We start from the raw sequence: 25,653 nt of genomic DNA on the forward strand, positions 1-25,653 counted from the left end.
GTAAAAATCGACGCGTTTCAGAAAGGCGGGGCATAGAGGAGAAACAATAATGTACAGTATGTGGAAAATAATGTGTTTTTTTTACTTTAAACCGCATAAACACATTTCATTACACCAAATACACAAAATAATGTTCTTTTTAGCAGCATCATATGACCCCCTTTAATGCTATTTTAAAGCACATTATTTTCCCCGCTGAAAAAAAAAAAAATAAAACAGCTGAAACCAGCCTGAGCTGGTTGGCTGGTTTTAGCTGGTAGTCCAGCCTGGTCATAGCTGGTCAGCAGGCTGGCTTTAGAGGGGTTTTGGCCACTTCTTTAGCTGGTCAGGCTGGGAGACCAGCTTAGCCAGGATGGGAGACTAGCTAAAACTAACTACTTCCAGCTTATACCAGCTAAGAAGACCACCAGCCAACCAGTTTAGGCTGGTTTTAGCTGGGGAGTTTTTTCAGCAGGGTTATTCTTTCAAATGTTTACATTTTCAAAAATGAACATGAAAAATATGACCATACGGTTATCAGTTTGAAGCCTGTATTTATAATAAATTGCCTTTTTATACATCGATCAAATGTCTAAAAATACGATGTTTCGATGCAATGCGTAACAAATGGATAGCCTACCTGTATGCACCTTTATTTTGACACTGTCCATATTTTCACACATTGTCCATCTTTAAGGCCCATGCGTGCATTCTCGTTTAAACTCACCTGATATGTCTCGACAAGGCTCAGGATGACCGTAAAAGACGCTCTGGGCAGTTGACGGAACTATCGAGAGCTGTGTGAGAAGTTTTCTGTGCACAGTCGAAGCGCGCGCACACAGACAGCCGCATCTTACACAGCGCACAAATACTTAATTGACTTCTCTTTTTCTGTACCTGAAAACTTCTTTTAGACCTACCTGAAAAACCAGAAAAAAGCACTGTTTATTTAATTTGTGTCTTTGTTCTATTATTGCATTTATTTTCTGCTATTGCTTGTCATTTAGGTATCTGTAGAAAAGTTTCTGAGCCCATATAGCAGCCAAAGGGCAAAAAAGCCTTAAATAAATATTTTAACAGCTTTATTTTTGTAATTTATTTTTTTTTATATTTCTTTTTCTGTATTAATGTATTTTTTCTCAACTGGAGTACCTCATTTTTGTTATTTCCTAATGAAGATTTACACTATATTTTACACATTACACATTTTAGCACAGAAGCCTGAAAAACTTTCTTGACTGTTGTCATGTCATAAGAGTACTGATTTTATGTGTGACTTGATTAACAAAAAACATTTTGTTAGAAAAAAGTTAGATTTTGAATTTTAGCTAATGATAACAGTGCCACTCCAAGTCTTCAATACTGGAAATTCTCACAGTTTGTGGTTAATTCTAAGAGTAATTCTAAAATGTAAGAAAACAGGGCTTCTGGTTTTAGAAAATGACTGCCACAACTTGGTAACCATGAGCAGATAAGATCATGTATGATTTATTTTAAAAGTCGATCAGGACACCATATGAGTCTGCTGCATGAACTTAAATAGCATTTTTCCTTAACCAGGCCTTGGGGTTCACAGAATCAGCCGAATCTGCACAAAGAGTGTGGGATTCATATGCACTCATACAGATACCATCTGTGTTCACTTCAAACTTCTGAGCAGAAAAAAATTTATGCATGTACTCTTTTGTATTCAATTCAGATATCTTTAAAATTGTTTAATGGACACTTATTGTACCATTTTCAAGTGATCTGGTTTTATGAATATGTTTATGAATATGTTTGTTTGCTTATATTTAAAAACATAGATTATTTAAAACCATTTAGTATTAAACGAATATATACTTTCTGGTCCTCGTAGCTCATTTTGAAGTCAGTGGATTGTTCGGCTACTGTAGAATACAAAGCTAAATGTTCCGACTATGTGTTTAGTTGTGTGAAAATTCAAAATCTTGTCAGGTTCACACTAAAGAATTTGAGAGGATTGCTTTCTCAACCTCCTTTTATCTGTTTCAGCAGCTCACAACAAAATATTCTTTCCTGTGAAGGACTGGGGTGAGCGTTTCTACAGGCAGATTTACTGCGAGCGCCATTTATTAGTGTACAACCAGTGTACTGTATATATACAATTTCATCAGTGACATTTCACTTTTAGATGTATTAACTTCTTTTCTTTATGCATCCATTTTTAAAATGTTTCTTTAAAAACATCACAACTGCACAAATATATTAAAATAAATATATATAAGAAATGCTGCAATGTATGTGTTTGGTTTTGTCATATATGGCATCATATTGCTTTTTCTTTTATATATAAAACACTTTATTCTCATCATTTAAATTCTCAAGAATCTTAAAAAAAAAGCATTTTTGGTTAAAATTGTCACTATGATATCATCTTCTAATGGGTACTGATCATATTTATTATATTTGGAGTGAAAAGAAATGCATTAATTTAAGAGTAGAAATAATGATTTTGCTTCTGATACAGTACACTATACTGTTCAAAAGTCAGGGGTTGGTAAGAATGTTTTAATGTTTTTGAAAGAAGTCTCTTAGGCTCACCAAAGCTGCTTTATTTAATCAAAAATACAGTAATATTGTGAAATATTATTACAATTTAAAATAACTGTTTCTATTTTAATATGTCATGTCAAAGCTGAATTTTTAGCATTATCACACAAAAACATTGGGTTTTTCAGCAGTTCTTTGGTTTAGGTGCTATAGCACCGCTGTTAAGCCCCTGTATAGTTCTTTAAAGGTTCTCTAACTCTCTCTTAGTCTCTTAGTTTAGTTGGCGGAAAGGATTAAAACACAACATTAAAATGTAGTGTATTTATTGAAGATAACGTGGTTCTCAGCCTTTTTTACCCCAAGTACCCCCATAAGGAAATATTCCAGGGCCCCCAAATGAGACTTTTTCACCTCAGAAAAGTATAAAAGTGATTCAAAATGGCTTTTGCCATTAGTAAACTCTCATTCATAGCAAACATATGAGAGTGGAGTAACATATCTAAAATGTGAGGAGGAGAAAGGGGTTCCTCTTATGGTTCTACATAAAGCACCATTTGACAAAGGTGCCGTATAGCACTTAAAGTGCATGGTTCCCCTATGATTACAAACCAATTTACCATTTTTGTTTCGAGCGCCTCCAGTTTTCAGTGTCACATGGTCCTTCAGAAATCATAATAAGCTGATTTGCTGCTGAAGCAAGATTTCTTATTATTGTCAGTGTTGAAAACTTTGTTCTGCGTTTTTCATGATTTCTCTGACGGTTTCACACGTCGGTTGGCTTCACTAATTATATCACCCCCAACCAAATTTTTATTTTTTATTTTTTTTTAACGAGAGTGTGCTTATGAATAGCTCTCACCAGCCTGTGATTGTACAATCTGGGATCACTGAATTTAACATCTTTCATTCAAACACAATCAGCAGAATTAATCTTTTCTGCTAACATGCTGACTAAGAGCCAGAAGCACTGATCACTCTCTTGGCTCATGGTGTGTGACTATTTCCACTGCAGCTAACTCCAATGAGGCCATTTGTCCAATTTGGTTTAAGTTTTCAAAAATGTAGCGCATTTGATAAGGAGCCCCTTATGGATTATAAGTTTTCATATGCATATTAAAGCTCTCATTAAATGCATTTACAGTAAAAGTAACCTTTCTCCACTCACTTTTTACTGCATTGTTTCACTGGATGAAAAACACATCATGTTACTCATGATGTGAAACTATGCTACAAATAATCACAGCTCTCTGTACTGAAACTAAAAAAGAAAAAAAAAAAAGGCAGACAGGTTAACCACTGAGTGGTTTAGAGATTGCTATCAGGAAGAAAACATCAGTCCCATACCAGAGTGCAAAGAGGTGACGAGAGGCCCAAGGCCATCTTAAACATTTCTTAGACAAGATGGAGGCAGTAGTGATGTTTCTGTTGTTTTAGATTTTTTTTATAGCCTCCTAAGCTGATTTCACTGGATTTAGTGCATGCACTAAATTTGCAGGACATGACAGATATGTAAACTATGTATTCTGTAGGCAGACAGTCTGAATTAAAGCGTCTGTGCTGATCCCACAACACACACTCAATTCAGAAACATATTCTGACTTCACTATCTCCAGTGTTATGTATTTCGCTTGTTGATTGTGATAATTTATTGCAATTTGATTTGAGAGAAATTCTTTATTTGGCCTAATAATACTGCAGAGTTTAAGGAAACTTTAACAGCTCATTTTCATTACTTAGGGCAGAAATGTATAGGTTGTTTATTTTATTTTCTGCCCCCAAAACAGGAAGAGGAACTCCTATGCACGTCACCACCTGATGCTGTATGCTAATGCTGTGTGCCTCCTAGTGGTATACTATTTCTTTCTTTTTTTTCTTTCTTTTTTTTTGTTGGTAAACCAACATCAGCATTTAAAGTAGGTTATTGGTGAATTATTTTATTTGAACCCTATAAAGCCTCTAAATGATCAACACAATAAAAACCTTAAAAACCTTGTACACAGTCTATACTGCAAGCCATCAGATTGATAGTTCTTCTGCCATTTGGTTGATAGTTAATTGATAGCATTTTTAGCAAGTAAAAAGCCCTTTAGTATAATTCTACAACTGTCCTCCTTCAGATCATGGTACACGTCTTTTTTGCTGTGAAATCCTTACTGATTTTTTATGAAATAAATATAATAACTTTTATATTGTTATAATATTTAAAGATGAACACTTACTGGACTGAAGCAACTTAGGTTTACTTGATTATACATACATCATGTTAAAATGTGAGCATCAAACATGATACATCAGACTTTTGAGAAATGTTTTTTTTTCTACATCTCTCAATCATCATTGTATTCCATTTCATTATATATTTTGCCCTCAATTAAAACTACAGAGCTTTGATCATAAAACAACAACAAAGCATTCTTTATAGCATTTAAGACATATGATTGGGAGATACAGAGTCGCAACTGATATTCATATGTATTTTCTATGTAATTAGTCTATATATATTGTTATAAAGATCTCACTGATTTACATTACAAGTTTTCAGAATTTCATCTTAATTTAAGACCATATAAATATCAGCAGCCATATTTTTTCCTCCTCACGTATGAGCTCCACATTGTCACTGTATCATACTGTATGAGCCACACATATCTGTGCTATTTAACATAACATGTCAGGTTTTATAGGTTTAAGAACATTAATGTTGCGTAAAAATGACCATGTAAGATTACTGAAATCAAAATAGGTCATACCTACCCTCTATATTTCAGTTCTTGATTTCTGAGGCAGTGACCTTTTCGCCCACTTTAAATTTCAATCATCAATTTGCATAGAGCATATTTCACCACAGACCAAAAGAGCCACAAACAAACCATGATCTCTGGTTGTTACAACATGTTCCTACACTTTGACTGATCACTGTGAATGATCTTCATGAATTTCATTCTCCTTGCACCGAAACAGTGCCTGCAGTGAAATGCTCCATGGTTTACACTAGACTGAAATGTGAGTCAGTGACGGGAAATGTTATGCAACAGATTGAATGTGAGCTGTACTGTTCATCCAAACAAAATAAAGCTGAAGAAGAACAAAAGGGTAAGAACATCAGTAAATACTCTCTTTACTGTCTAACTGGGCTATTGAGTCATTTCCATGCCTTTCAATCCATATTTACTCTGCAGCTGACCTAGTATCCATTTACTCCTGTTTGAAAACTTGTAGAATTTGACAAATAGTTTCAAACAGAATAAATATATATTCAAATAGAAATGATAAATGTGAGTCATAATAAAATACTGTCTGGTCATTAGTAGTTCTGTGTTTTACCAGAAAAGGAGCTGGAGGTTATCCAGCTCTCCAGAAAAAGAGCTGCTCCAGATGTGTTAGGCTCCTCCTCTCGCTCTGCTCTTTCTCTAAACATTCCAGCCAACTCAGTGCCTCTGCATGAGGGTTTTTCCACTCTGCCTAACATACGCACATACTCACGCACTCTGTGTTTCTAAGCGGTCTCCTCCGGTCTTTAAGATGAGAGCCCTCCAGCTCCTTGTTCTCATTCTTTCTGGCCTGGTGGGGGCACAGCAGCAGGCCCTTATGGACTACTTGGAGAGAAGACTCCTTGCTATTGAGGTAAGAACAACAATGATCTCCCATCTAGACCCTGGCCTCCAGATACAGGTTTGCATGGAGTTTTGAGAAGAGTGAAGCTATAGAAGAAAACAACAGACTGGGTTTTGGATGAATTGTGGATTTAAGTATATGGTACAGTTACTTGTTAGATCTGTAAAACTTAGTCGGTTAAGTTCTGGTAGGTTCCCTATAGGAGTAAAGCCACACAGAAATGTTGACAGTAGAGTACAAGTAGGCTAAAATGTAATGTAATTATCAAATAAACACGTATTTATATGGATATGTATATATAGTAAATATATATACTCTATACACACTACTGTTCTAAAGTTTGGGGTCAGTATGTTTTTTTTTTTTTTAAAGAAATGGTGGATTAAATTGATCAAAAGTGACATTTAAAATGGAAAGGATCTCTATTTCAAATACACGCTATTCTTTTGAACTTTCTATTAATGAAAAAATCCAGAAAAAAAATGATCACGGTTTTCACAAAAATATGAAGCAGTATAACTGTTTTCAACATTGATAATAATAAGAAATGTTTCTTAAGCAGCAAATCAGCATTTTAGAATGATTTCTGAATGTAATACTGAAGACTGGAGTAATGTTGCTGAAAATTCAGCTTTGCCATTACAGGAATAAATAACTTTTTAAAATGTATTAAAATAGAAAACTGTTATTTAAAAGTGTAATTATATTTAGAATATTACAGTTTTTACTGAACAAATAAATGCAGCAAAAGAGACTTCTTTTTTTAAAACATTACTGACTCCAAACTTTTTAATTGTAATAATTTACATGTAAATATTTATTTATTATTTTCTTTGAGTATTAATGGAGTAACATAATTTGTGTAAAAGTAAATGGTACAGAAGTTCCTCTTCAGGAACTCGAGCTGCGTCGGAAAACGCTAGGGGAACGCCCTTCAGCGTGACCGGCTCTGAACCTCGTGTGTAATCAGACCAATACCCGCTTTCGCCGAGGCGGAGCGGCAGCTGTGCTCGTGGGTTTCGAATATGGATCCGGTGGAGGGAATGTAGACGGGCGCGTCCCTATCTACTTCCTTAACCAGACACCCCCTAGTTACACGTTTCCTCCGCGGTGCGCTGAGGCTGAGGCCTCCGGTACGATCTCGTGTCCCCACGTGGGACCTGGCGGTGGTGCTAGAGGCTCTCTGTAGGCCTCCCTTCGAGCCTATTGAGGAGATATCTGATCGCCTCCTTACTATAAAAACTACCTTCCTTCTGGCGATATCTTCCCTCAAGAGAGTTGGGGATCTGCAGGCCCTTTCAGTGGCCCTGTCTTATCTTGACTTTGCGCCCGGTCTGGCCAAAGCGTTTCTGTTCCCGCGAGCGGGATATGTTCCTAAGGTCCCCTCCTCTACACCGCGGCCTGTCGTACTCCAGGCCTTCAGTCCTCCTCCCTTTGGGGATCCAGACCAGCAGAGGCTAAACTGTATGTGTCCGGTGCGAGCACTGGATGCATACGTCCACAGAGCTGCCCTGTGGAGGAGGGCGGACCAGTTGCTTGTTTGCTACGGTCCCCCTAAGAGAGGTCTTCCAGCAACTAAACAGACCCTCAGTCGGTGGATAGTGGATGCTATCTCCATCTGTTATGAGTCCTCTGATCTCCCCTCGCCGTTAGGGGTCAAGGCTCACTCGACTCGAAGTGTGGCAGCCTCTAAGGCTTTTTTTAGCGGGTGTGCCTATGCAGGACATCTGCAACGCTGCGGGTTGGTCCACGCCCCTTACCTTTGTTAGGTTCTACGGTCTAGACATGCGAGCCACTCCTGGCTCTTCTGTTCTCTCGCCCTAGCTGTGCAGTCTTCCACACTAGGCAGAGACTTGGAAGTCTGGTGGCGTGGGCATTCTCGTTCCCCTAGCGTTTTCCGACGCAGCTCGAGTTCCTGAAGAGGAACGTCTCAGGTTACGTATGTAACCATAGTTCCTCGAAGGAACGAGATGCTGCGTCTCAGAGCCATACTTTCGGCATCTCTGCCAGCGCTTGCTTCATTCCTGGAAGCTGACGCTGGTCTCACCGCACGTGCTTTTATAGCCTCCTGGTCATTACGTCACCCGCCCGTGACGTCTCGCCCATCTATTGGTCTGATTACACACGAGGTTCAGAGCCGGTCACGCTGAAGGGCGTTCCCCTAGTGTTTTCCGACGCAGTGTCTCGTTCCTTCGAGGAACTATGGTTACATACGTAACCTGAGACATTTATTTTCATTAAAAGGCATGTAAATAAAAGGGCAGCTAGAGGACCCTTTTTCTCCAAGTGCTGGGTAAAAAAGGCTTCCGTTGATACTACAGTGATATTTATAGCAAAATTTGTCACTATCTTCAAGTATTTTTTGCATATAACATGAAATTCTAAGCACAAACTTACTCAAAATTATTACTATACCCAATGCATGCGTGACAAACACACGGATGTAAGAAAAATACGAACACGCACACTATCACGCTTCCTTTCTGCTTTCACTCCATTCCCATTGCCAGGATTCTTTCTCCTTGAGTCAGTCACCAGATCTCCCTCTGTGTCTTGGATTCGGCCACATGAAGGAAATTTTCTCTCCTGTTTTCACTCCGTGCTGACTCTGCACGTACAGTTCTTCTCAGACAAGTCATTTTGTGTGATTATGCTAAAACACACTTTGCTGCTTCTTTCCTTCCACTGAGTCACAAATTCAAAAAAGAACATTTACTGCCAAAGGTTGATCCATTTGCAGCGCAAATGATGCTGTAGCAATGCCAAAGTCCTCATGAATTCCTGCAGCTGTCAAGGGAGGGTTTATATTTGAATAATTTGCACTCATGAGGCTGCCTGACTCAGTATTTAGATTGCTCGAGTTTACAGTTTAAAATGTATGATTGCTTAGAACATGCATGTGCATAAAGGCCATCTGAAATCAATGTCTGCATGCATGATCTAAGATAGTAATGTCAGTCAAGTCAAATTTATTTATATAGCACTTTTCACAATACATGTTGTTTCAAAGCTGCTTATTTATAGCAGCTTTTTTATAATATCTTCACATTTCATTCATATTTAATCACATTTAGCAGATTAGAGATGGGTGATTATTTATTTTACATTTTGCGAAGATACAAGCAATAAAACAGTTGAGATTTGATATCGGCCCCACGCAAGTATACTACATGAATGCATATAAACAGGGACATACTGTTCAACTTTATATAAAGAGCTGGGCGATAAAATAATTATAGTTTGTGATGATTAAAAAAAAATCAAACTGCTGGGATTTGATTTATAGTATATATCGCTTTATGTATGCATACTATATTTACACAGGTAAAGTTGAATATACTATATATCCAACTTTAAATATATCACTGGGCAATAATATAGTTTACATTTTGTGATGATATAAAAAAATCAAGCAGCTGAGATTTGTTATATAGTAGATATAATTTTATGTGAGTATACGTATGCAGATAAAGTTGGATATGCATATATATATATATAGTTTATATATATATATATATATTGTTTATTGTATAATTTAATACATTAAATTAAATATCTACTATATAACAAATCTCAGCTGCTTGATTTTTTTATATCATCACAAAATGTAAACTATATTATTGCCCAGTGATATATTTAAAGTTGGATATATAGTATATTCAACTTTACCTGTGTAAATATAGTATGCATACATAAAGCGATATATACTATAAATCAAATCCCAGCAGTTTGATTTTTTTTTAATCATCACAAACTATAATTATTTTATCGCCCAGCTCTTTATATAAAGTTGAACAGTATGTCCCTGTTTATATGCATTCATGTAGTATACTTGCGTGGGGCCGATATCAAATCTCAACTGTTTTATTGCTTGTATCTTCGCAAAATGTAAAATAAATAATCACCCATCTCTAATCTGCTAAATGTGATTAAATATGAATGAAATGTGAAGATATTATAAAAAAGCTGCTATAAATAAGCAGCTTTGAAACAACATGTATTGTGAAAAGTGCTATATAAATAAATTTGACTTGACTGACATTACTATCTTAGATCATGCATGCAGACATTGATTTCAGATGGCCTTTATGCACATGCATGTTCTAAGCAATCATACATTTTAAACTGATTCACATGTATATTCAAGTCGCCCTGGCAACCACCCCTAGCATTGTGGTGATGACTTTTAACCAGAAGAACCACTCACATTTATTTAGAAACTAATTGCTAGCCTTCACTTCATCTTATCATATGAAAGATACCCATTTCACAAGACATGTTTATAGCTGACTAATTCAAACCTCTTTTACTGAGGCTCTCGAGACTTGTTTTTGTGTACTTCTCCATTGGCAGGATCGCATCTCCTTGTGGCATGAGCAGACCAGCCGCTACGCCTCTGAGCTGCGCGAGTTCAAGCAGCAGATGGTGGCACAGCTAGAGGGCCTGGACAAGAGCAAGGAGGCGCTGCGGAGCGAGTTGGACACAGTGGGTACACGCGTAGACCGCGTGGAGAGAGAGATGGACTACCTTGAAACACAGAATGGAGCGCAGCCTTGCGTGGACGTGGATGACAAGCTGGTGGAGCAGCAGGTGACGGTTGTCAAGGAGAGGAATAAAGCCAAATACGCCAAGCTCACAGGTAAAGAGCATTAGGTAACATTCCACAGGCTTAGATACTATTAATGTTTGCCTCGCAGCATGATGGCAATGGCCATAGCTGGTTTATTCAACAAATTCAGTACTGCGAAGTACAGAATAGTTTTTTAAGTTCCATTTAATCTTATTACACTATTTACTATCTATTTATTCTTTTAATTCAGTTTTATTTCAGTTCCTGAAAATGACTAATAGTTTTAGTTAATAATACCAAAACTGTCACAGGATTGAAAAAAAATTCTAGAAAATGAAGAGGAAAATTAACTGTTGAAAGTGCCGTCTACATTTCAAGTATTCAGTTTTAAGAAGCTCATAATGATGCAACACTTCTGCAGGTAAGTGGCACGAGAATGACAGGGAAGCAAGTTAAATCACATGAAGCTCTGAGCTATTATAACTTGACAGACTTTAATACATAATGCATTAAATAGTGGGTCTAATCTTCCTAAAGTCCTCATTTAGAAAAGCACTTAGAAGTACTAAATAAAATGTATTATTATTCCATCATTGAGAGAGACAGTAATTATACTGCTGGAGGACAAATCATGATGCTTTTCGTATAGCGTCTCTACACTTCAGCAGCTCTGTATTGTCTTTTCATATTAAAACGCCTCCAATTTGATTAACCCAGACTGTCATTAGTGTACTGTGCATTCCAATTAGGGTTTAGTGTTAAATCAGACTTTATTGGAAAGCACATAGTAAGTAATATCATGAGGAAGGGATGCACTTTGAAACGGATCAGAAAAGGGCAAATATTGGTATTCTAAGACACAGATTGCACTGAATATTTGATGAATAACATAATGATGGAAAGTAACTGAAAGAAGAATTTGTTTGCCATCGAGGTGTTAATTTACTACTGACCATAGAACCGTGCTTCTCTGACAAGAGAAACTGTGCATGAAAAAAATTGCAGCCTTTGCCAAATCACGATTGCAGTTTAATTTTGATTAATCGTGCAGCCCTAGTCTTAAGCCCTTAGTCTTAAAATCAGATTCGGAGCAATTATTTAGATTTTTCTTCATGTTTAGACTGCAGTGACATGATCTCCAGCATCAAAGCCATGAAGATCCTCAAACGAGTGGGCGGCGCTAAGGGAATGTGGACCAAAGACATGGGAAGTGGCACTGGGAAGGTGTACATCTTAAACGGGACCGAGGATAATACCGTGTATGAATTTGGTACAGTTCGTGAATTCACTTCCTCCCAAGGCACTTCTGCGGCCACCAGCATCCAGCTCCCTTCGGCCTGGCGTGGTATGGGTCATGCCATCTACAACAACCACCTGTACTATCTGAAGCAGGGTGAGGAGATGAAACTACTAAAGTTTGATCTTCAGAAGAACACAGTTGCAGACAGTGCCGTGTTTCCAGCTAAAAACCATCTCCCAGTGTACAGCCTGAATCCCGAGACCTTCATCGATTTAGCAGTGGACGAAGAGGGTCTGTGGGCCATCTACGCCACTCAGGAGAACGAGAGGTACATCTCTTTGGCTAAGATAGACTCTAAAACACTAGACATCGAGCAGATGTGGGACACCCCTTGTCTGAGAGAGAATGCAGAGGCAGCATTTGTCATCTGCGGTACCGTCTACGTGGTCTACAACTCCAAACTACCCAGTCGCTCTCGAATTCAGTGCGTGTTTGACGTCAGTGACATGGTCACAAATGATGACGCTCCAAATGTATACTTTCCCAAACGATACGGCACTCATGCCAGCCTCAAATACAGCTCTGTGGAGCAGCTGCTCTACGCTTGGGATGATGGCTATCAAATCCTCTACAAACTCCAAATGAAAAAGAAGCTGGAGGTGTAGAAGGTGTACCGAAGACTGAAGAAAGCAGAGCTGGAGAGGAAATGCCCATGTTATTGGCTTGCTTTATCTTATGCAACCCAGCTGGGTCACACATCAATACATTGAGCTTTGTAGTTACAAAGAGAGCACAACATATGATTGATTGGACACAGGTTCAGTTGTTTACCAGAGATCAATGTACTGGGCTTAAGAAGACCCATTTTTAACTTTGTTTGCCAGGAGCAGAACTAATAAAATGATTTGATATATTATGTTGACATGAAATGTGCTGTTAATAAATAATTGTACAAACACTATAATTCTTCTGTTAATAAATCATTGCAACAATACTGTTATTTATAGGCCTATCTGCAAGATTCACAACTGCATAACACTGATATATCTAATATAATGTCATCATTATCTACCTTAAAGGGGTTCATTTTGAGTTAAAATTATTTGATCACCTTACCCTGTATGATCTTAAAATAGGGTGACCATATGTCCTCTTTTTAGACCTAAAAAAAAAGGCGCCCGGACGGGATTTCTAAATTGGCCAAAATGTCTGCGATTCGGCTTTTGCTTTCTACAGTCTCCATTCATTGTGTGCGTTTTTGTATTAGAGTCCTGCGAGGGACTGATTTCTTAATCCCGCTCCCGCTGATTTTCTGACCATTATTGCCCTGGTCCCTCAATTTTGGGTCCATATAATTTTTGCGCATCAGGGAGCCGCCATCAGTATGCAGAATATTGAAATCTCTTTTGAATGAGCGCTCGCTGTTCACTTTCGATTTCGCGATCACGCACGCTCTGTGTAAAGGAAGATCAGATATTTGTCATTGAGCTCAGGATCTGTTGAGCAGCAAATCCTCCAGCATGGTCTGTCAGCCATCTCTCCTCTCAGCCCGTGATCAGTGAGATCTGACTCCTGCAGCTTGTGTTGGATGCAGGGTTGTCAAGGCCGCCTAGTAACAAGACGAACTCTGCAGCAATATTACAGTAATATAGTGAAGCACTCTGAGGACATTTTCACTACAACCGATCAACTAAGACGCAAGATGGCGTGTGATACGAAAGATATGAAGCGCGTGAAAGATAGGAAAGATATGAAACGTTGTGTTAACGAAGGCAAAATATCTGACATCTGGATGGTGCAATTGTCCAATCAGAATCAATCAAGTATTACAGAGAGCCGCGTAAAGTGCTGTTCACACAGAACAATGCACGCTTCTCGCGGATGACATGGCCTTCTAAAATTGAGTAGCCCTCAAGTTTAAAATAAGTTTAACTTTTCATGTTTCAAATTTTATCATTTAAATAATTTTTTTTTTCTAATATTTGTTTTCATTTTCCAATCTGTCTTGTGTTTTTAAATGCAAAACGTGTGCACCAGTCCTAATTACATTTAAAGGAATAGTTCACCCAAAAATGAAAAGTACCCCATGATTTACTCACCCTCAAGCCATCCTAGGTGTATATGACTTTCTTCTTTCAGACGAATACAATCGGAGTTATATAAAAAAATGTCCTGGCTCTTCCTAATGGCATTGAATGGTGGTCGAGATTTTGAAGCAAAATAAAGGTCATCCATTCATCATAAATAGTACTCCATGCGGCTCTGGGGGGTAAACATCTTCTTAAATTAATTGATACATTTGTGTAAGAAAAATATCCATATTTAGAACTTTATAAACCTTAATCTCTCTTCTGCTAGTTGTCATACGTGCATTCACGAGAGAGTGGCGTTCCAGCAGTTTGAACGCAAGTTTGTCAGATAGCGGAAGCTAGAGATTAAGTTTTAAACATGATATAGATAAGATATTTTTCTTACAAAAACGCATCGAAGGTGTTTATTAACCCCCCGGAGCCGCGTGGAGTACTTTTTATGATGAATGGATGATCTTTATTTTGCTTCAAAATCTCGACCACCATTCACTTCCATTATAAATCTTGGAAGAGCCAGGACATTTCTTGATATAACTCCGATTGTAAGAAAGTCATATACACCTTTGATGACTTGAGGGTGAGTAAATCATGGGGTAAATTTCATTTGTAGGTGAACTATCCCTCTAACAAGGATTGAAATAAAAACAAAACAGATAGAAGCAAGGAACTTTAATCACACCTTTCAAGTACAAGGGGATGGTACTTTACAAATACAAAGTCTCAATATAAAATTGGAAAGTGGCTCTGAATCAGACATTTCATACAGAAACACCAATTCCATTGATTATTGATACAATGAGTTGCAGCTAGGCCAGCCAACAAAATACATAATGTTATCTGAAGAGAAAACACCTCAAAGGTAACAGGAAAAACAACATTTATCACATTTTATGTAAAATACAAAATTGGTCTTGGTAAAACAGTGCTCCTAAATTTACATAATGATATTATTTCAAGTCTTTTTTTATTTTTTACACACAACCCTTGGCATTCATTATGGTTTTACTTTGGAAGCTACAATTACTGGATGTTGAAATTATGATGATTTTAGCCAGCTGTACATTATAGACGTAGCTGTGCATGGCTGCATTTAACTGAGCTGAACTTGATCAAAGAAAATTATGGGGAAATTATTCAAAATACTCATAGAACAATCAGCAACTTAAACATTTAAATACGGACAAAGCAAAAACTCTACATTTTACACCGATTATGAGATTTGTAGACAGGATACAAATTATTCTTGGCATTGGCGCTTTTGGTGGCAGAATAGTTTCACTACATCACAAACAAAAGGAAGATCAATGGAATATCTCTGCCCTGTAAACAATATACATTTAGGTTAAAATATCTCAATAGGTTGAACATATTGAGAACTTATCTCTCCAATCATAAAAATCTCTTAACACATATATTTTATATTAAAGAAGACAAAAAAAAAAAAAAAAACTAGAAGGACATTAAGGCTAAATATATAATAAACTATATCTTCATACTATTATAATGTCAATTAAATTATAATATATATTTACCAATTATACAATATTCATCAACAGATACACCCTTTTACTCTTCTGAGTTGCTCAAATGCATCTTAAAGTGTATCATTCAACCTCTTTGGGTAGCTTGTGGATTTACCCAACGTAAGAAAGAAACACTTCAATCCAAACACAAAAAAGCTAAAACTCCGCTAGGCTCAGTAGCACTTGGAAAAGTTTGGACGGCACCCTCTTTCTTCCTGCTCCATCATACATGTCCACACAGACATAAGTTGTGTTACACGTTGTCTAAGGACATATCTTGGATCTCACCATCAGTCCCTGGGAGATACTTGGCTTAAAGACATAAGGAGAGGCCATCTCGTCCTTATGGACTGGAGGGGAGTCTGGGAGATGGGCAAGACCCCTGACTGTCAAAGCTTGCAGTACGAGTCTTCCACTGAAAAAGAGACGGAAAACGGAAAGAAAGAGAGGGAGAGATGGAAATATTGAAATCAAAATGTACTTTTCCACTCTGGGAACTTTTAAGGAGAGACATTCACCTCCTTCTCAGACTTCTTGGGCTCTATGAGCGGGTGCCAGTGAGCGATGGGTTTTCGAGGGTAAGCAAGCATCTCATTCCAGTGGTCTCTCCCAAGGCCCTCGGCATGGCTCCCTACACGACAGACTCCAATGATCTCATTGTGTCCCACTCTATACAGCAGGAGAATGAAGAATAGATTGTGAAGAGCATACACAACATAATATGTGTAGAGTGAAAATATCACATATTGAATAACACTCACAGATCGTAGTCCATAACTGATATGTGTAAGCTGACTTGATCCATATTCTCTGGGGGAATGTCAAAGATAATCGCCTCATTATACGCTGGATTCAGCGTGTTCTTTTTTATGGAAGTTTTCTTCTTTTTCAAGCGTCTCCCATCACAAATCATTGACACCTTCACGTACGGATCTGCCAACAGAGCAGGGAGGTTTGACACGAGGAGTATCTTTCTCCTTGGCTTTCATGGTCTGAATATGTCTGACTAAAGGACTTGAAATTTGCTTGCTGACAATGATAAATGTGAATGTCCAAATAAATAAACAGGAAGATGTAGCAAAGCAGACAGATGAAAGAAAATAAAAGGACACAGACAAATAAAGGACAGCATCATACCTGAATAACCGGTAATATCCATGGCTTTGAGGTTCCTACATTTGATGACAGTAAGTGTGAGTCTCCCTGCAGTTGGTAGGTAGCAGAGAGAGAACATTATCTCTCCCAGATCCACACTCTCCTGCAGAGTCAAATGGAGACACTCAAAATCTAGTAGATCATGTTGGCATTACAAATAAATAGCAATAATTAATAATATAGTTATGTTAGTATTTCAGTATTACGATGAGACGGTGAGCAAATAATGACAGAATTTTACACTGTCCTTTTAATCTTAATTCTGTACATTGCCATTCAAAAGTTTGGGGACAACTGCACAACTGTTTAGTAATACATTGGTAATAATAATAAAAAAAAATTGTAATATTGGTAATAAAAAATGTTTCTTGAGCAGCAAATCATCATATTAGAATGATTCCTGAAGGATCATGTGACACTGAGGACTGGAGTAATGGTTGCTGAAAATTCAACTTTCCAATCATATTACACATAGCATTTTAAAATAGAAATGTAGAGAAAATGTAGAGATTTGATTGTGCCCAGAGCCATCAATAAACCTTTAACTTACATAAAAACCTTCAATAAACTCAGAAGGAGAAAGGTATTTAATGAGTGCATCACATATCCATAGGTCTTTCTCTCTCATTTAACTCATCTTGCAAGCTTGAGAACTACTGAGTTCAGTGATCTTTAGTGTGTACTATAATCAATCATGTGAATTGATATGCTTTATCTCTGCACTGTTAAAGTCAGAGCTAAACAAGTGCACAATTTTGTGAGTCAGTTTGTCAGCAAGGTGGCTGATGTATCAGTGATATCATTAGCATCCATTTTTTCTACTATACAGACATTTATCACTGTGCAGGGATTCCATTCTTTTCCAATTGATTATGGAGATTTTACTTTGTTTTACTCAGCTTTATATGTTAAACTGTACAGTATGTACATGTATATGATTTGAAGAGGGAATAAATAGCTACAGTAACCTCTGTCAAGTTTAACTAGAAGCAGTGGATGTCTTGACTCAAATGGTGCCCTTGGTGAGACCAGACAAGCCTCAGAAAGCTGCTTGGAAAAGTTAAATTTCAATGAGAGCGACGGGTGGAACTGAAAGTGTGCTGCACAATTCTGTCAAACTGCTGCGGGTGAGTGATATAGAAGTTGAGTGCGCGTCTGAGACTCCCCCTACTCTGTAGAAGAGATACAAACCTGGAACTCAAAATACTACACTCACTAACATGTAGTAGTAAGAGGAGCTCACGTCCTGATGCAACAAAATAACCCCTTATCAGGATGTGCACCACATTATTATGATGTATAAGTTGCTTCGAAAAGCAAAATGATAAATAGTCTGGCCTTATTGTGGAATTGCAGGGCACTGAGCGTCTCTGCCTTAACCAGATACCAAAAAATCAGCACAGAAAATAACCCTGAAAAAAACCCAGTTGGCAATAAACGCATCCATTCACAATAAAACAAGTTAAATTACTAGTTTGAAAATTAAAGTGAAAGTTAACTGCAAAATGACACTTCTGTCCTGGATACTATGGATAGTTTATAATAAAATAAAGTCCCTGTGTTTTTTGTCCGTACAATGAAAGTAAAAGGGCTCTAATTTTGTTTTCGACACAAATGTCTTTCATTTTATGGACAAATAGTTGAGACATTATTGAAAATATTTATTTTCTATTCCACAGAAGAAAGTAAGTTATAGAGGTTGAGAGAAGTTTCATATTTTGGGTGAACTATCCCTTTAAGACAGCTGAGATTATTGCAGACTCAGTATTGTTATATAATAAGGCAATAATTTTCACCCTCAATGTTTTTAGAACTTAATATATGTACATTGCACAATTTATCATGTTTGATAATTACAGTTTCAAATTACCATATCACACCCCATAGGACACCATGACTATGGATCATCTAATTATTCACTGTTTGTGTTTTCAGAGAAATACTCAATACAAGTGGATTCCAATATTAGAAAACCAAATCATTAGGGTGACATTAATGTGACATAAGCCACATTAATGTGATGAATCACCAGCGGGGTACGGACTCACTGGGTAGTAAAGACGATAAATTGTCTTACGCTAGTGGCGTACTGGATGTCCTTCCAGATAGATGTCTCCCGGGACAGGTCTGAAACTTCAAAAAGGTTTTCCAGTATCACCTCGCCAATCATGTCGTGCCGTGAGAAGCGGTCAAAGTCAAAGATGCTCAAGTGGAGCTTTCTGGACCCCAGCTCCTCATATGGCACCGGAAACTGAAAGGTCTCATCAAATGTGGGGTTGAGCGTCTTGCGGTGCACGCGAGTTTGGAATTTACGCTTACGGTCTGGGAGCAGGTAGATCTTGACGTAAGGATCGGAGCTGCCGCACAAATCCTTCGCAGGTAGGTCGAACGCCTTGAGGATGGTAACGAGGAGGAGCTCTCCCTCGTAATCGTACTTTAGGGAGAAGTTGATCTTGCCGCATGTTTTGGCAGTGCCATTCTTAGATGACTCCTCAGCATCCATCGTGCTCTGTTTGTAAAGTTCCGGTTGGATGCGGCCAAGAGAGGCAGCGGTGCAGGTGGGATGGTCCTCCACATCTAAAAATTCACTTCCACGGTCCAGACTGGTGGCATGGTACATCTGCCTTGGAAGGTGCTTTTTGAAGGAACTATGCCTGGCAAAACAAAATTTGGCTGCTGAATCATCCTGATCTGATTTACTGGTTCTTTCACAAAAGACACACCAGGTGTTAATCTACATTTGAATTATAACCCATGATTGAATGCAAATTGATGGTGATAATGCTGCCAGGTTCCCACAAAATATGGTTTTACTCTGGACGTAGCATAGTTTTCCACCATCTGACCTTCTATGTAGTCGATAAAACCTAGAGACCTACTTCAGGTCTAATTCTGTCTGACATTTACAAGATTTCCTAAGTAATAACATTATTAGGAATGACTGGAACTAACCTCATAATGGCTTTGTATATACAGTAAACTGTGATGACCTATATGAAGGTCTTCAGACACAAACATTTCTTCATTCTTCCAGAACACTGACCTGTTAGAGGAGGCCGGCTCGGTTGTTTGCCGTGAGATACGCGTACGTCTCAGCAGATGATCCTTCATGGACAGCTGCACGTCTGCGGGGATATCTGGTGATGTATGACTAATCTTCACTGCCGCCTCCAGAAAGTTCCCAGGATCCTTCAGCTTGTCTGTTGCCATAATGTCTCTGAGGGTTGGGTAGTAGTCACCGTGACCTTCTTCTCTGTGTTGGTGTCTCTCTGACTGGGTGGGGGCAAGGGCAGTGGCGCTAGAGGAAAGCACTTTGCTGCGCCAGGGCACCCAGCACAGTTTCCAGGTGGCGACGCTTATGACACCCAGCAGGGCCAAACCACACACCACAAATACAAGCAGCAGGAGACTGAAGGAAACGTCTGGACAGAAGATACAACATGGACAGAAGTGGACGTTGTAAAAAATGCACATAACAAATGGACTTAACTAATGGACTTCTAGATTTTAATCAATGTTTCAGTTACACAATTAAAAAGTGTGCTGAAACAGGTTCAAATGAGTGTACGTTGTTTATAAAGATTTTAAGCTGGAAATTATACTGCTGCAAATCTAACTCAATTAATTAATAAACATGCTGGAAAATGATGCAAAACTTTACTGATAGCTTTTTAAAGACTATAACCTATATCAGGTGGATCAGTGGTTTTCAACCTTTTTGACTCGAACTATAAACTATAACTTTATATTTGACTTGAACATTTTGACTAGAACTAGAACTTATATATACTCTATAACTTATGTTTTTACATATCTAAATAGGAAAATAATAATATAATTTATAAATAGCAAATATTATTAGCAGAAACTAGGTGTGTCAATAAAGGTAAATTAAACAATTTATTTTGCTATTACAGAAGTTTCAACTGTATGTTCTTTAAAAAAAAGTTAACCACAGGTATAGAGGGGGAAAATATTTTTTATTTACTTCTTGATAGAATGTTCTTTTAGAATTTAAATTAAGTTAGATTGTTAGATTAGTTAAGTTAAATTAATTATGTTAATAATAATATATTATTTTAAAAGGTTTTAAAGGGGACATCGGATGCAAAATTCACTTTTACATGGTGTTTGCATATAAATGAGCCTTAGCAGCGTGTGGACACAAACACCTTACAATGATAAAAATCCATTCATTTTTTTAATCCCCCAAAAACCTAAACAGTCTCAATTAACAAGCCATTTTAATTTTCTGACTTCATACTGTCCAGTATTAGCAAATTTCCACCCTCAGCCAGTTGTACACGGTCCGCCATTTTCTCTGCGCTCGAGCAGTTGTAGCGTCAACAATGTCTCGTAAGCAATGCAGGTGTTTTGTAGTTGGATGTAAAAGTGAACAAGAGTTTTCATTTTCTCCAGACATCAGAGCCACTGAGGATGCAGTGGATTAGTTTTGGTTTTGATGGTAATGTGCCACCAAATACACAAAAAACAGAAGAGAGGGGTGGAGTTAACAGTAGCTTATTATCATTTAAAGAGACATGCACCGAAATGGGTCGCTGTGAACAGAGCTGTTTTTGACAAGGTAAATAGGGTGTTGTTTTACGCGACTATTGAGGAATTTTAACCAAAGTATTTTGCAGACATTTCATGAAGACCCTAAGAATCATACCAACTTGTGGAAAATGGGCATCCGATGTTACCTTTAATTAATCTACAGCAACCCGGCCTTCTGGTTGACAACCACTGAGCTAGATAAATCCTGGTGGCAATTCAGAAGAATTTGCAACAAAAATGTAAAATAGATCACATGAAACCAAACGTTTAAATTTTCAAGGTGTATATAAAGATTATTTTATTTTGCATGCAGCATTGGCCTAAAAGGATTTGTAACCATTTCATCAACTACTTTTGAAACTCTTTCACAATGGCCCTGGGTCAGCGGGCAATCCTTATTGTTGAGCACTGCCATATAAAATCAGCAACAGCAAGCAGTTCTTTAAACATGAGATGAAAAAAGAGCCGCTTATACAGTACATCAAAGAGAACGCGTAGGGGCGCTATCAATGGCTAAGCCCCTGTTGAATCACTGCAAAACTTGATAAAAGCATTCATTGGTTTACTAAAACAGTAAAAATGTTTAAACTAATTATTTGTCTCTTTGCTTTAGCCTGTGGTGAAGGTAATTAAAACAAATGTCCTGATCATGCCATGACTGCTGCACACTTCTTGGTCAATCATTACAGAGCACTCACATAAATATTAATCAGCACATGCTGAGAAGACAAACTTCAACATAGTGGTAGAAATGATCAATCAGTGTAATGCACCATCTGGTGAGGCTGTTTGTCTCTTTATAGGGTCAGCAATTGGTTCTTATGCCTCTTAAACCCATCTCTAGTTTGAATATCACAGGGTAATGAATAAATCGTCAGACCACAGTAACTTCTCGTCACCATCAGGTAGATAATATTAACACTGAAGTTCACCCATCTTCCAGATGGAATTGCAAATGAGCTAAATGTAATTACAGACTTCTTGATTCAAGAAGCGCAGGTAATTTTGTCATTCCTGCTCAATGACAACAATTATATATCTGAGTGGATGAAAAAAAAACGCTGATATAATGATTATTACAAATGCGTTGGAGTGCATGCCTCTCAGGGATGGAGCTCTTGGCTGGCAACCAAGAAAACAAACAGGTGCGGCATCGATGTACATTCTCATTTCAATCACACTCACAGTTATTCGCTTCTCCAACTGGGGGACTGTGGGAGCACATAAACAACTTGACAAAATAATGAATGTGCCAATAAATGTGGAAAACTGGCCACTTGGGAGGCTTTGTGGGAAAAAAATTATAAACTTACACCACACGCTCTGAGATTCAAACGTAATAATTCATCACTTAATTGCAGATGTGTCATTTCTGATTTCTGTACACTCATAACAGAGCAAATGCACCAGAGACAATCTATCTGCATAGTTGGTTGCTCTTGTATAGGTCTTGTCTTTAATAATAAACATAAACAGCAGGACCAACGTATCAATATCAGTACCACTATTATTATTATTTATAGTTTTGTTTTTAAATCCAATAGTGCTGTCAGCACAAGTTTTGTTAAGATAAACCACACAATTCCTCTAAATGTTATGTAATGCTGTAATTGTTTTTGAGCTATTTAAAATGTCTGCAAAAATCAACACATAATGATTTAATTGCCCAGTTAAAGGAATAGATCACCCAAAAATTTTAATTTGCTAAAAATGTACTCACCCCCAGGCCACCCAAGATGTGGATGTGACTGTTTCTTCATCAGAAAAGATTTGGAGCAATTTAGCATCACTTGCTCACTAAGGGATCCTCTGCATTGAATGGGTGCCATCAGAATAAGAGTCCAAACAGCTGATAAAAGCATCACAATAACCCACAAGTAATCCACATGACTTCAGTCTATCAAGTAACATCTTGAGAAGCAAAACAGATCCATCATTAAGACATTTTAACTTTAAACAGTCACTTCTGGCCATAATAAATAATAACTCTTCTTCCTGTGTTAGTCCATCCCTGTTGTCTTCTTGCATTAAAAACAACATATTTGCATATTGCTGTTTTTGCTTGTAAACAGTGCATATTATATTATTATAATCTGTGCATATTTTTGGATTTATTACAAACATGCAGCTTTTGGCTTCCCAAGACATTAATTAATCAACCTTCTATCAGTTGTTTGGACTATGATTTTGATGGCACCCATTCACTGCAGAGGATCCATTGGTGAGTATTGAGTAAGTGACGTAATGCTAAATTTCTCAAAATTTGTTCCAATGAAACTCATCTACATCTTGGAAGGCTTACTATTCCTTTAAGCAACAATTTTTTACTCTTCTGCATTTTGTGTGAAGTATGTATTGTTTATAATTCTAATGCTTTAACCATCACAAAACAATAATGATATAAAGTTAATTGGTGGTCTGACTTGGACCCTCATCAGACCAGATATGCAGATAAGAAATGTATTAGCCTCTCAGACAGTCAGACTCTTTTCTGCCGCAAATGAAATTTTAATGGGTGTGATGCAAGGTTACACAACCATTATACACTGTTTACACTTCACCTCACAGAAGCCGGAGTGCATTAACAAGAACCAACTGCAATCCTCCAAAGGCCTCCTAAACTTTGCAGTGATGTGAACGATCCTGTTAACATGCAGAAACAAAAAAACAAACATAACAGTACTGCATTCTTCTCAGTATTCTTGTGGCAATTTGAACAAGTGTATGTAGTGTTGAACAAGTGTAGTAGGCATTCATGACTGTAAAAATTGGGTGGATTTCTACGTTTGAAAGGAAACTGATTTACTGATTTACTCATAATATAAATTGCAAGTTGACTTGTCTACACTGAAAAAAGCTGTGCTGAATTTAAATTGTTTAATCACATACATCGATTCCACATGAATAAAGTTTCACAAATATAACTTCACCGAATCCAATTATGGATTGATGTTATTATAGTGACACGATTAAGGAGCTTCAAAATGATTTTATATGGTTCCCTGACAGGATCAAGTTATTCAATTTCATTTTTTTTTTTTTTCCCCCCCGCTGAATTATAAGATTGTACTAGCTAATAATTAATAAACTATTGGCTATCAATAACACATAGTGGAACGCAAAATGCTAAGTATTAAATGCTATTTGAGTAAAGTAGCATGAACATGCTCTAAATTCTCTAAGCAAAAGCTACACTTAACACCACAATGTGAACCCAGAGTAACTGAAATAATTCTAAATCCCAACAAAACATTAAACTCTCCCCAATAAGTCCCATTCAAAGCATGCTGGCAACTACAATAGTTCACATTGGCCACATAATTTAAGCTAGAAGATTACTTTAGATTACTAAATTTGTTGTGTATATCAAAAATCATACATTGCAAAATCTGTTTCCCTTGTGTGTGTGTGTGTGTGTGTGTATATATAAATAGAGTCTAATTTGATCAAGTATTATTATTTAACCAGCTGAGGCTGAAACAAATCCAGTGAATCATTTCCTGTTACCAATAAATCTAATTAAGGCTTGTTTGGTACCAGTGGCGGACAGCAACCAAAGCCCCAGGGTTTTTTTTTTAAACTTCTCTTCAAGTGTCTTCAAATCTAACCTGGTATCCATAGAAACCTGTCCATTAGACATATCCCACCCCCTATTTTAACTCTGCTACTTGAGAAGTAAGGGTTTAGTGCCATTGTTGATGGTGATGCTGTCACTGCCGCGAACCTGCAAACCAAGGCTATATTTTGCTTTCATCTGTCATGGTTTGTTAGAAATCCCTTATTCAGTTATCCTTCAAACCTTCATGCAATCATAAAAATAGTGCTGAACATGTTTGTCCAATTAGTTTCAGTTACAGTAGCTTTGTGATATAATAGTAGCGGTATTGTCATCAAATACTGTTCTGTTCAGCCATGAGATTAAATAGAAAAACGAATGACATTACATTTGACGAGGTAAAGTAATAATATATTATAGCAGAACTTAATGCTTTCTTTAAAAAAATCTATAATTTTAAAGTGCCCCTATTATTTTTACGGTTCCTAATATTGTTTTGGGAGACTCCTACAATAGGATTACATGCATGCAAGGTCAAAAAACGCTTTAGTTTTCTCAAAATATGCATTTAATATCACCTCATTTTCCAGCGATTCTCAACGATTCGTTCGTTCTAAACCCCCGTGAGCCTGCTCTGCTCTGATTGGTCAGATGGCCTAGTCTGTTGTGATTGGTCTACGGCCTACGGCGTCCCAAGATCCCTGACCTCGGCCTTTATGAAAGACAAGATCTGCCTATTGAAGAATTGATAGAAAAAGACATCCCAGATTGTACTTCAAATTTGAGGCCTTTTACTTAGTATTTTAATTAGTGATGCGCCGATCATAGCTGTTTCAGATTTTCTTTTCTTTCTTTCT

The 25,653-nt window shown here is 37.4% G+C and overlaps 3 protein-coding genes across 4 annotated transcripts in view; 2 read left to right on the forward strand and 1 right to left on the reverse strand.

Annotated features, from left to right (window-relative positions):
- The first annotated feature begins 5,843 nt into the window (after positions 1-5,843).
- LOC107685708 (olfactomedin-like protein 3A) lies at positions 5,844-12,873 on the forward strand. Its single transcript, XM_016482396.1, has 3 exons — positions 5,844-6,114; positions 10,459-10,744; positions 11,796-12,873. Exons 1-3 carry the CDS (start codon positions 5,932-5,934, stop codon positions 12,578-12,580), a joined length of 1,254 nt encoding a protein of 417 aa, XP_016337882.1. The 5' UTR covers positions 5,844-5,931; the 3' UTR covers positions 12,581-12,873.
- A 1,812-nt stretch (positions 12,874-14,685) lies between these two features.
- LOC107685709 (synaptotagmin-6-like) lies at positions 14,686-20,100 on the reverse strand. Of its 2 annotated transcripts, XR_001633981.1 has the most exons (7): positions 19,727-19,956; positions 18,761-19,337; positions 16,666-16,786; positions 16,290-16,461; positions 16,047-16,197; positions 15,817-15,943; positions 14,686-15,283 (listed from the first exon to the last, which is right to left on the reverse strand). XR_001633981.1 is itself a non-coding variant. In XM_016482397.1 (6 exons), exons 1-6 carry the CDS (start codon positions 19,891-19,893, stop codon positions 15,872-15,874), a joined length of 1,260 nt encoding a protein of 419 aa, XP_016337883.1. In that variant the 5' UTR covers positions 19,894-20,100; the 3' UTR covers positions 14,686-15,871. The 2 variants fall into 2 exon arrangements, 1 of the variants encoding a protein (XP_016337883.1); XM_016482397.1 differs by having other exon boundaries at positions 14,686-15,943; positions 19,727-20,100.
- A 1,794-nt stretch (positions 20,101-21,894) lies between these two features.
- The window catches only part of LOC107685726 (acyl-coenzyme A thioesterase 9, mitochondrial-like), a 7,221-nt gene continuing 3,462 nt past the window's right edge, over positions 21,895-25,653 (forward strand). The window contains exons 1-2 of the mRNA XM_016482421.1: positions 21,895-21,915; positions 22,044-22,099. Of these exons, the coding sequence (XP_016337907.1) occupies positions 21,895-21,915; positions 22,044-22,099 (77 nt within the window). The remainder of the gene's footprint in view (positions 21,916-22,043; positions 22,100-25,653) is intronic.

Source organism: Sinocyclocheilus anshuiensis, unplaced genomic scaffold (genome assembly GCF_001515605.1).
Source record: "Sinocyclocheilus anshuiensis isolate Anshui unplaced genomic scaffold, SAMN03320099.WGS_v1.1 scaffold257, whole genome shotgun sequence".
Taxonomy (NCBI): Eukaryota; Metazoa; Chordata; class Actinopteri; order Cypriniformes; family Cyprinidae; genus Sinocyclocheilus; species Sinocyclocheilus anshuiensis.